The sequence below is a fragment of the Danio aesculapii genome, chromosome 3, assembly GCF_903798145.1.
Source record: "Danio aesculapii chromosome 3, fDanAes4.1, whole genome shotgun sequence".
Taxonomy (NCBI): Eukaryota; Metazoa; Chordata; class Actinopteri; order Cypriniformes; family Danionidae; genus Danio; species Danio aesculapii.
Genome location: NC_079437.1, coordinates 13506251 through 13518078, shown reverse-complemented (window position 1 = coordinate 13518078; position 11828 = coordinate 13506251). Strand labels below are relative to the sequence as shown.

General features: G+C 32.1%; 1 protein-coding gene across 1 annotated transcript in view; it reads left to right on the top strand.

Annotated features, from left to right (window-relative positions):
- The first annotated feature begins 3513 nt into the window (after positions 1-3513).
- xpo6 (exportin 6) overlaps positions 3514-11828 on the top strand; it is a 46584-nt gene continuing 38269 nt past the window's right edge. The window contains exons 1-2 of the mRNA XM_056453186.1: positions 3514-3974; positions 7623-7713. Of these exons, the coding sequence (XP_056309161.1) occupies positions 3972-3974; positions 7623-7713 (94 nt within the window). The 5' untranslated portion in view covers positions 3514-3971. The remainder of the gene's footprint in view (positions 3975-7622; positions 7714-11828) is intronic.

The window sequence follows — 11828 nt, the reverse complement described above, 5'->3', positions numbered from 1 at the left end:
AAAGGACATCAGATTGACATCTAACATTGGCCTTAAAAAACATCAACAATCAATTACGGGACTGTTTTTACGCCAATGTTAGATATCAATCTGATGTCCTTTTGATATCAAGGTGGTTTAAATGCATTTTAGGGATACAAAATTTGTATTTGTAATTAAAGCTTTCAAAACTTTTAAAACTTCTTTTTAGACTAATACTTTTGTGTAAAAAAACATTAAAAAGGAAGCAAGCAACACCATTTAAAGGAAAAATTGTACTGTTTTAATTCTACTGTTTTAATTCTTAGCGGGCAAAAATTTGAACAAATGTGTCATTTGTATTTGTAATTGAAGCTTTCAGATGAATAAAACTTAAAAAAAGGAACCAAACAACAACCATTTACTGGAAAAGTTGATCGAAAACACCTAAATATTTACATTTATATAAATAAAAACAAACTTGTTTTAATTCTCAGCGAGTAAAAATATAAACTGATTTGAGGTCAATTTGCTAAATTGATGTCAAAACGATGACGAATTAACATCTAATATTGTCCTCAAAAATCACATGAGCAATCAATTATTGAACTTTGCTGTAATTTATCTTTGATGCCAACGTTAGATGTCAACCTGATGCTGTTTTGACATCAAGGTAGTTTAAATGCATTGAGAATACAAAATTTGCAAGTGAAGCTTTCAGATGAATAAAACTTTTCTTATAGTTTTGTGTAATTATTTTAATGGTCAAAATGGCATCAGTGTGTGGATGTCAAATAGACGTCAAGGTTTTGACATTAAATCGATTTGCACTCTTGATGTCATGCTTGATGTCGTTTTGAAATCAAGGTAGTTTAAATGCATTAAGGATACAAAATTTGTGATTTGTATTTGTAATTGAAGCTTTCAGATGAATAAAACTTTTCTTATAATACTTTTTGTGTTAAAAAAAACATTAAAGAAAGGAACAAACAACATCCGTTTAACGGAAAAGTTGATCAAAAAACTCAATTATTTACATTTAAATAAATAAAAACAAACTACTGTTTTAATTCTCAGCGGACAAAAATGCGATTTGATTTGATAACAATTAACTAAATTGATGTCAAAACGATGTCAAATAGACATCTAACATTGGCCTCAAAAAACCCGTCAACAATCAATTACAGGACTGTCCAGCCGGATCTTAAGAGGAAACATAAGTATTTTACGTTTTGTCAGTTTAGTGGCTAATTCGTATGAATTCATACAAGTTCAGTTGTACAAAAATATATGATTTAAAAAGGAGGTGTGGCACCCAACCCCACCCCTAAACTCAACCTTTATTGGGTGATGAGCAAATCATACTAAATTGGACTAATTAGATTGTATGACTTCATACGAATTAGCCACTACACCAAAAAGTTACGAACTACCATAAGATTGCATTGGACTGTCCTGTAATTGTTTTTGACGCCACTGTTAGATGTCAATTTGACTTTGTTTTGACATCAAGGTAGTTTAAATGCATTAAGGATACAAATTTGTCATTTTGTAATTGTAATTGAAGCTTTCAGATGAATAAAACTTTTCTTATAATACTTTTGTGTAATTATTTTAGTGGTCAAAATGGCATCAGTGTGTGGATGTCAAATAGATGTCAAGGTTTTGACATCAAATCAATTTGCATTTTTGTTTCAAATCAATTACTTTTTATTTAGCATTCAAAAAGGAACCAAACAACAACCATTTAACGGGAAAGTTGATCAAAAAACATAAATATTTACATTTAAATAATTAAAAACAAACTACTGTTTTAATTATTATCGAGCAAAAATGCAAATTGATTTGAGGTCAGTTAACTAAATTAATGTCAGAACGATGTCAAATTGACCTCAAAAAAACATGTCAACAATCAATTACGGGACTGTTCTGTAATTGATTTTTGATGCCAACGTTAGATGTTGTTTTGACATCAAGGTAGTTTAAATGCATTGAGGATACAACATTTGTATTTGTAACTGAAGATTTCACATGAATAAAACTTTTCTTATAATCTCTTTTGTGTAATTATTCTAGTGGTTAAAATGGCATCAGTGTGTGGATGTCAAATAGACATCAAGGTTTTGACATGAAATCGATTTGTAATTTTTTGACGTCATACTTGATGTCAATTTGATTTTGTTTCGAAATCAAGGTACCCGCTGGGTTTGAGATGAAAACACCTACAAATAATAGCTAACAGAAACTTTTTCCTGTCGTTAGTCAAGAAACAATAAATAGATGGCTTTTGTTTATTAGGAAGATGTCTCTCGCATGAGAATGAGCCCATCTGAAAGACTGAAGAGCACAGGATGTGTGTTGTCTGTGTAACAGTGAGGCAATACCTCCACACAAGAGTTCATACTGTACTCAACATGTGTCTTGTTGTGGCCGGTTTCATCCGGCCCGAGATTAAGATTTCACTTCCGGTAGTTTAATGGTTAGCGTACACCGAGCATCAAAAGTAACTACTAACCAGTTTCAAATTACACTTTACTGACAAGCACAGGACTAGCTTCCTCAAGATGGCGCTTGACGGCCCAAAATGTCGAGTTCTTCATTGTACCCATTCAAATCCTAGAGGGTTTAATGTCTTATTGGAGACGTTTGTAAAATAAGAAGTATAATAATTTAAGTTATATCATTATAAATATGTATACCTGATACGTTTGTTTAAAGTCGTTGTCTGTGTGCTTTATAAATGTATTTAATGTACGAACTGGATTAGTAATCGCTAATGACTGTGATTAGTACGTTATGACTAGCGTTGAGAAAAGTAACATGTACCACATGCAGATGATCCGTAAATTGAAAGTAAAAAGGTATAAAATATTGTATTTTTTTGTATACTGTGTGTTCTCTGTGCTAATATATAATTTGTTACAGAAATCTTAAAACAAACAAGCGAAATATATAAATTAAAAATAAATAAATACACTTCCATTACATTTTACATTTAAGCATTTGGCAGAATTGCACTAATGACCATGCTGTTGTTTGAGATTCAAACAATCAAATAATAAATAAATAATTAAACGCAACCGCTGCATATAAATAATGCTAGATATTATGCTCATTTAATATTTGCTAGATATAAACTGATCAAATCAGTTTGGTAAGAGAGTTTTTTTTAAGAGTTGAGTTCAATATTATTAGCTTGTCCAACAAAAATATCTTCTTTTGTGTTTAACAGAAGAAAAAACTGATAAAGTTTTAGAACCACCTTGAAGAGAGTGAGTTAGCTTTAGTTTTTGGATGATCTATCGCTTTAAAGTAATTTTACAAATTTATAAAAGTGCTTTGCAATGATATATATTCCACTACTTCTCATATATATGCAATTTTCTTGCTAAAATAAATAATCGCAAACTAAATAAAACTCATCCATTTATCTCTCCTCACCAACTTCGACGCTTGAAGCCCCGCCCACTAAATAAGCCACTCCCTCACGCCGTTGCCCTTCTACCATATCACATTTCTATTTCAATGAGGAAGATGTCACTTCCGCCTGTTTAATGGGCAGATGAGAGGAAGCTACGAGAGGCCTGCACGGAAAGAGCGATCCAACCAAACCCAAGGAGTGGCTCTGTCAGCTTCTGAGGGCTCAAATTAAGCCACCGAGCCCCGCACAGCGCTACCGCCGCCCGCGACGTCAACATTAGAGTCCTGACACGTTTTTACCACCGCTGTTTTCTCGGTCTCCTCAGTGCTTCGCAGTACTTTAATGCGGGTTGTCTCCGTGAATCCGGCCAGCGTCAGTTCAAGTCTCGTCCCCTTTTAGGTTTGTGCCAGATCAACAATAATAACAAGTGTCCCGGAGCCCAAACCCCGGTGCTTCCACCGGGCGTACAGTAATGCGGGCTCTCGGTGTTTCCAGAAGGTGAAATAACGCACAAAAGGCCCAGAGGAAGCATGAGCGAGCAGATCCAGATCCAGCTCATATTATAGCCGTAGAAACAGCTCAGAGCCCGGGCATGGTGAGTCTACATTCATGCATTTATATCTACCAGTCACTCATAAACCGCTTTCATATATTATTTTATGCGTATTTATGTACATGTAATCAATAGTATTTAACTTTTTGAATGCGAGCACCAATGCACGGAGCTTGCATTGCATTAGGAACGCCTGTGCTTGAGTGTTTATGTGTAAACTATCATGTTGCATTGACTTGAAAGTCTTGATTTAATACACACACCTGACAGATGTGTGCTTATCCTTATTACATGATGTTTTGTGATAGGCAGGTAGCAGTTCCAGCTGTGTCAGGTGTAAAACATGCCAATTAAACGCTTGTTTCTTTGTTTTTCTGCCATTAAATAATGGGGATGTGTTCATAAATCTGCTTCTGCATTGATATGTAACGGTGTCCTGTTGAGTTCATGACTGTCTGATCAGTTTGAGGAAATCAAAGGCATTCTTCTGCAGCCGTGACGTCACACGCAGCGTGTTGTGACTCATTCAAAGAATTCAGAAGCCTTCACATCATCCTCATCATCAGCAGTAGCGGCAGCAGCAGGCCACTTCCTGTATTCAGGCTCCAGCGTTTTGCTTTTCTGTGCACTTTGTCACTTTTTAATGTGTTGAAGTACTCAGGATAAAAAAGGAACTGCTGAGAAGAAAAACAACATCATGTATCATGATTGGGCATCAGTGGTGTACAGTAACTAATACTCAAACTACTGTAATTGCTTAGTTTTTCTCAGGAATTGTAATTTACTAAGTAGTTTTAAAAATGTTTGGAAGACGATTGTTTACTGTATGATGACCGAAATGGCTTTAAACACCCAGTAGGCACAGGACGTCAACATGACATCATATTGACGTTGTACCCCGACGTGGGGACGTTGCTTTTTGTTTGGAAACGAAAATCGGGTTGATGTCAGAACTCAACATCAGGTCAGTGTCCAATGGCCAACCTAAAACCAACCAAATTTCAACGTCCAGTGATGTTACTGCTTGACGTTGTGTGGACGTTATCACGATGACGTCTGTTAGATGTTGGATTTTGGTTGTCATACCTGATGAATAAATGTCAGTGTATTTGACGTCAATATGTTGTCGATTTAAGATGTTGGCTCGACGTTGGATTTTTGTCCGTTTCTAACACAACCTAAAATCAACCAAATATCAACGTCTAATGATGTTACAGCTTGACGTTGTGTGGACGTTATCACGATGATGTCTATCAGATGTTGAATTTTGGTTGCCACACAAGACGAATAAATGGCAGTATTTGACGTCAGTATGACGTTGGATTAAGATGTTGGATTTTTGTCCGTTTCTAACACAACCTAAAATCAACCAAATATCAACGTCTAATGAGGTTACAGCTTGATGTTGTGTGGACGTTACCACTATGATGTCTCTTAGATGTTAAATTTTGGTTTCCATACCCGACAAATAAGTGTCAATATTATATTAGTACTACAATTTGTTTTGAGTAATATTTATTATTTTTAGCATGTATGCATGCATGCGTGCGTGCATGCGTGTCCATATATATTTATTATTTATTCATTTATATTTATTTATTTATTTTTAGTCATTTATTTTTGTTTATTTATTTTTTTATTAATTATAAATTTGTATCATTTATTTTTTGTAATTTATTTGTATTTATATTTATTTTATTTATATATATTTATATTTATATATCTGTGTGTATATATCTATGTGTATATATAATTTATTTATTCATTTTATTTATGTTTATTTTTATTTTTTTATTTTGATTAATTTTTGTTTATATTTATTTATTTTTATTTATTATTTTTGTTTATTTTTATTATTATTTATTTTTTATATTTTTATTTATTTGTTTATTAACTTCTCAGGATTTAGTTTTTACTGAATGATTTTTGTCAAGGATTAATATAAACTTTTTTGTATTAAAGCGTGCATGCTTAATTGAAATCATAAATCTTTTATTTATATTTTATAATATTAATCATTTAACAATTAAAAAACAAATAATGGTATCCCTACATAAATCTTTAATATTTAACAACAATTAAAACAATATAATTAGGAAATTAAAGCCCTATTAAATGGTTTTATTTTTGTGCTTTTTAAATAAAAATAAAATAAAATGCTTTTTATTTCTTCAAATCAAAACAGTAAAGAATAATTGCATAATTGTTGATTTTAAAATAACATTTTAATTATTACTATTTACCTTTTATAACATATTCTACTGTACAATAGTTATATATTTCTGTCACTTTTTTTTGCCTTTTATTTTTATTTGACTTGTTGACATGTAAAGAAGCTTGTGTTTCTCTCTGTACAATATATTATTGGGCAGCACAATATTAGAAAAATCTGGTATTTTATATTTTTCTGATAAATACTGCAATATGAATACAGTTTCACAATGATGGTTTGAAAAGCTCTATTTTTCTGGAGAGTCTAAAAGTATTCAAGTACAGAAATTTAATAATCACAATGCCAAAAGGTCTATCTTACTTTGCTTTGTCTTGTTTCTTGTCCAAATATCTCAAATTTATGGATTATTGCAAGTAAACATACTGTTTTCTTTTCATCTTTTTTTTCTTAAAACAAGCTAAAGTTTCTGCCAATGGCTTAAGTAAAATAATTTTGTTTTCACTTTGAGATTTAGATATTTGGATTAGAAACAAGACTTTATCGTATAAATTCCATATAAATAATACAGAAAATCTTTGTTATACCTCCAAACATCATTTTTTGTGTCCAAATGTTTTGAACTCCCCCGACATGCACAGTCACAGGCCTTAAAAACACATGCAAATGATAAGCTTTCACTCTAATATGGTTAAACTTAGCAGTGACTTTACAAATTGCATGTTCTGTGGCTCCTGGTCAACTATAATTCTGACTCAGCATTGCAGATCTTGCAAAGTGACTATTGCAGATGTGCACATTGCGATATCAATGCTAAAACAACATATTGTGCGGTCTTAATCTATAACAATATTTTTTCACACAAAATGGTCAAATGTGTGTGAAGTGATTCTGTGCAGCTCTTTAGAGAAGGAGGGGTCCAGTTTTGCTACATGTAACAGTGTAGGTGACAAATAAAGGCTTTTTTTCATCACCGTCATGATCATAAAGTGTGTATTTTGACATCCACAGACCCACCCAACACTAGTTTATATCATGATTTGATTAGGTGTACAGCATGACATTTCAGTGTTACCATTTGTTGTTATTTTTGTCTTGTTTTGTGTGGTTAATTTGATGTTAAAGTTCATTGAAATTTTACAAAAGCTACATGAATTAAACTCAATAATAAGCTTTTTATTTTTGCAAATTCTATGACATTTCATGTTATAATGCTAATTCAGTATTTATGGATCAGACACTGAAATTATTAATGCATTTTCAGTAGTGCAGAATATATAGTGCCCTAAATATCATATAATCTATTGTGAAAACCGATTGTAAGCTTAAAAGGGACTTTATCTAGATTCTAAGCAATTTATCTTTCAGTCCATATGACGCAAAACTCTTTTATTCTGGATATACGATACAGTTGTGTTCGGTGGCATTGCATGGTTGCATTGAACGTTGAGATTGAAATGCCTTATCTTGTCATATCTCATCTTTCCCTTCCCTTCCCCCTCTGTGTGTGTGTCTCACAGGCGTCAGAGGAGGCCTCCTTACGGGCCCTGGAGAGTCTTATGACTGAGTTTTTTCACAGCTGCACCACCAATGACCGCAAGAGAGAGATCGGTGAGCATGTGCATGACATTGGCCTTCACAGGCTTATCATATCCTGATTGCAGTCATTTTTGTAGTGATCTAAAAGGCTTGTCATTAGTTATGTCTGTAGAGTGGCCCTATTGTGAGTTTGGTGTACTGAGTCACTTTCGTGTATATAGCACTTTATTGCAATACAGGTTAGGGATGTGAATTATGACTATATGTATGTATGTATGTATGTATGTATGTGTTTGTATAATATATATATATATATATATATATATATATATATATATATATATATATATATATATATATATATATATACATATATATATATATATATATATATATATATATATATATATATATATATATATATATATATATATATATATATATATATATATATATATATATACATATATATATATACATATACATATATATATATATACATATACATATATATATACATATACACATATATATATATATATATATATATATATATATATATATATACATATACACATACACACACACACACACACACACACACACAGACGTATAGACAAATTAAAAAGACTATTGTTTCATATTGTGCTCTCTTGTTTATTTAACATGGTTTACGATAATACTTTTTTATAATTGAAATAAGTGCAATATTACATGCCGATAAGGGGATGGAGACAGATACACAAATGTTACAGGGTGTCCGCAAGGTATTAAATCTCAAAAACAAAATTTTAGGCCATAAAGTCTTAAATTGACAGAAATATTTTGATGAAGGTCTTAAATCATTTAAACACGTTTGAAATTTTAAAAGTTGTCGAATTGAACGTACCCAGTTGGGCCGACACCCATCCAATATTTGTATACATTACACAACTCCTCATTATAATAACAGCAATATATCCCTTTACATATTCTTCCATTTACACACAAACTAGTTGCAGAAGACAAGTGTGAGTGGACATATTTATAAATGGGCATGAAACTAAAGGTTTTATAACCGAAACACATTAGGTTAAATAAAAGTTACACAATTAATTTGGACCAAAAGCAAACAAAACTATATTTTTGATCATTTGAACAGCATTAAACTAGTCATTAAAAATACAAACATTCATGTTGAAAAAAGAAAGTGTATATAACTAGAGTTTTATTGTTTTGAGACATTAAAATATGTGGTTAAGAAATAACTACATTTGTTTTTTTTTCCAATTCCATCCGTCCAACTGGGCCATTACAAAAATCCTTATTGTTTAGTCCCATATAAGTCTAAAACCTCATTCATAATGGTCTTAAAAGGGCCTTAAAAAGTCTTACATTTTACTTGATGAAAGATGCAGAAACTCTGTTTTAACGTTTTGCATTTTATCAATCGATTATTTATTTTATTTTATTTTTATGTTAGTCGTTTGTATTTGAGAAGCTATTTTATTTTATTAATACTTATATAATATCTACATTTAGTAATGTGGTCTCATATGAACGAGTACATTTCTGATTATATACTTTAAAATGTAAAATAGAAATAGTCATTTACATGTGGTCAATGTATATAAACTAATAACTGATTAAATTTACAGAAATGGTACTATATCATGATGTAAATGGTTATCGAGATGTGAGATTTTTGTTATATTTCCCAGCCCCAATACAGATGGTTTCAAAGCAACATACAGCAATAAACTGGGGTTTAACCGTACGCCTGGGCGATTTAAGACTATTGTCATGAGCATTTTGTCAGTAAAGCTGGTTCTAGTAAACCTAAACGCAGATGTGTTTAGATGAAGCAGAGTTTACCATACAGAGATGTAGTAAACTGATAAGATACGGTGCAGAGCTGCGGCCCTCCAGGAATTGACTTTGACACCTATGCCATAGTTGCTGAATAACCTATAGATTTAACTGCGTGTTTTTTTTTTAATGTTTCCTTTCACCCAAAAATGTAATGGGATTTGACGGTTCAATCAGACACAAAAAAAGATTCTCATAAACAACTTAACTGATCGCTTGAGCTTGATCCGAAATTTGGGTCTCATTGGAAGGGGCAGTTTATTCCTTTTCCAATCTGATTTCACAGCAAAACAATGAGCATGTAAATGATTGAATCCGACTACTTTCTTGATCATACTCTGAAGTGTCTGTGGCACATGTGCAGTGCAGTGTTGACATGCTATACCCTGTACATATTTAGTTAAATTCATGACAAAGCATGTAAAACCACTGGCTGTGCATTTTCATTAGCTTGCTTAATGAAGCACTTTATTTTTAGAAATGCACTGTATCCTAAATATATGTTTATATTAGGCCCATAATTAATATCATTCAATTTAAATAAATAAATACAGACGTAAAAAATATTAGAATTAAGATATGAAACAAAATGAAACATTCAAGGCTAATAAATGGTTTTCCTATAAATATACGTAAAGAACAGTCAAGTGTGGAATTGACTTCAGAATTAAAACTAATATTTTTATTTTCAGACACTAGTCTTTTTAAAAAAAAAATAGAAAAACGATAAATAAATAGAAATCTACATCCAACCTTTCTTAAACAAAGGTTTAAATTGGAATGTATATGAAATTATTTACTATATTTGAATCAGATTAAAATGTTTGGAGAACATGTAAAGATCTGTGATCGGATTCAGTTCAGACGGATTAACAAAAATTGGTCCCTGTAAACATGGGCATTGATTCAGTGTGGCTAATAAAACACACGACCATTACATCATCTCACAGAAGGATTTATTTCAAGCATTTATCTGAAGTTACGAAGTTAGTTTAGAGTAAAAACATGTTATAATGTTTGGAATTGAAACGGCATGAGGGTTTAATTTTTGTGTGAACTAACCCTTTAAATTGACAAGTGCAGCGTGTTGATTAGATTTCATATGCTCACTTTGAGATGTACTCTGTGTTGTATTAATGTTTATAAGATGCAGCATAGGATAATGTAATATGAGTCATTTTACAACCATTGCAGTGTCAACAGAAATTCGCTTGGTCAAAGTCTAGTGTGAAATGAGCAAATGAAACGTATTCCTGATCATTTTGATATGACCCGGAAAAGTCTGAGCAACATGTTTCAGCATTGGTTAGATTGTTCAATTAATATGCAAAGAATGCTTTTATTTGAAGGAACACACCACTTATTTGGAAATAGGCCCATTTTACAACTCCCCTAGAGTTAAACAGTTGAGTGTCACCATTTTTAAATCCATTCAGATGATCTCCAGGTCTGACAGGAGTAGTTTTAGCATAGCTTACCATAAATCATTGAATCGGATTAGACCATTAGCATTCGAAATGAGAGCTTAGTTTCATCCATATAGTTGCAATATACTTAATAAATGATGTAACTAGAGTCAGTCTTTAAAAATGACCTATCAATATTCCTTGATTCCTTATTTTAAAGCGAGATGCTAACGGTCTAATCTGATTCAATGAATTATGCTAAGCTAAGCTAAAAGTCCTTTCGAAAATAGTAAAACTCGACTGTTTAACTTTAGGGGAGTTGTAAAATGATGTTCCTTTAAAACCCTCAAAAGGATTGTCATTGTCAAGCCAAAAAGGAAAAGTTACTCACCATTTAATCACGCTCAAGTATTTCCAGACTATTGAGTTTCTTTTTTCCCTATAAACACTAAAGAAGATATTTTGAAAAATGTCAGAATCATTGACTTTCTAGTAGGAAAAACAAGCACTACGCAAGTCAACGGTTACTGGTCGAGTGAAAAAATGATGACAGAATTTTCGCTTTTGGATGAACTATTCCTTTAAAGGCACCACACAAACTGATTAGAGAGAGTTGGGAAAATAAGCTGTTGGTTCTGTGATGGCATTTCACAGTTGTATTGTTTATTATAATGCAACAAACCTTATCAATTCTTAAGATTATAAAGCAGCCTAAAATGAAAGTAAGTGTGACCCCTTTAAGGTGAGGAATGTGTCTAATAACGGTTATATCTTGTGGGTGGAGACCACATTCATGACATTTAGTCTGCTTGTCTCTAGAGCTTCATAAAATCCTTGGTATTTGGGTTTGTTTAAGAGCATATGGCCAATAATATAATCTCAATATGGGGTTTAGAAACAGGACTTGTCAAGCCATGTGACTTGAGCATCAGA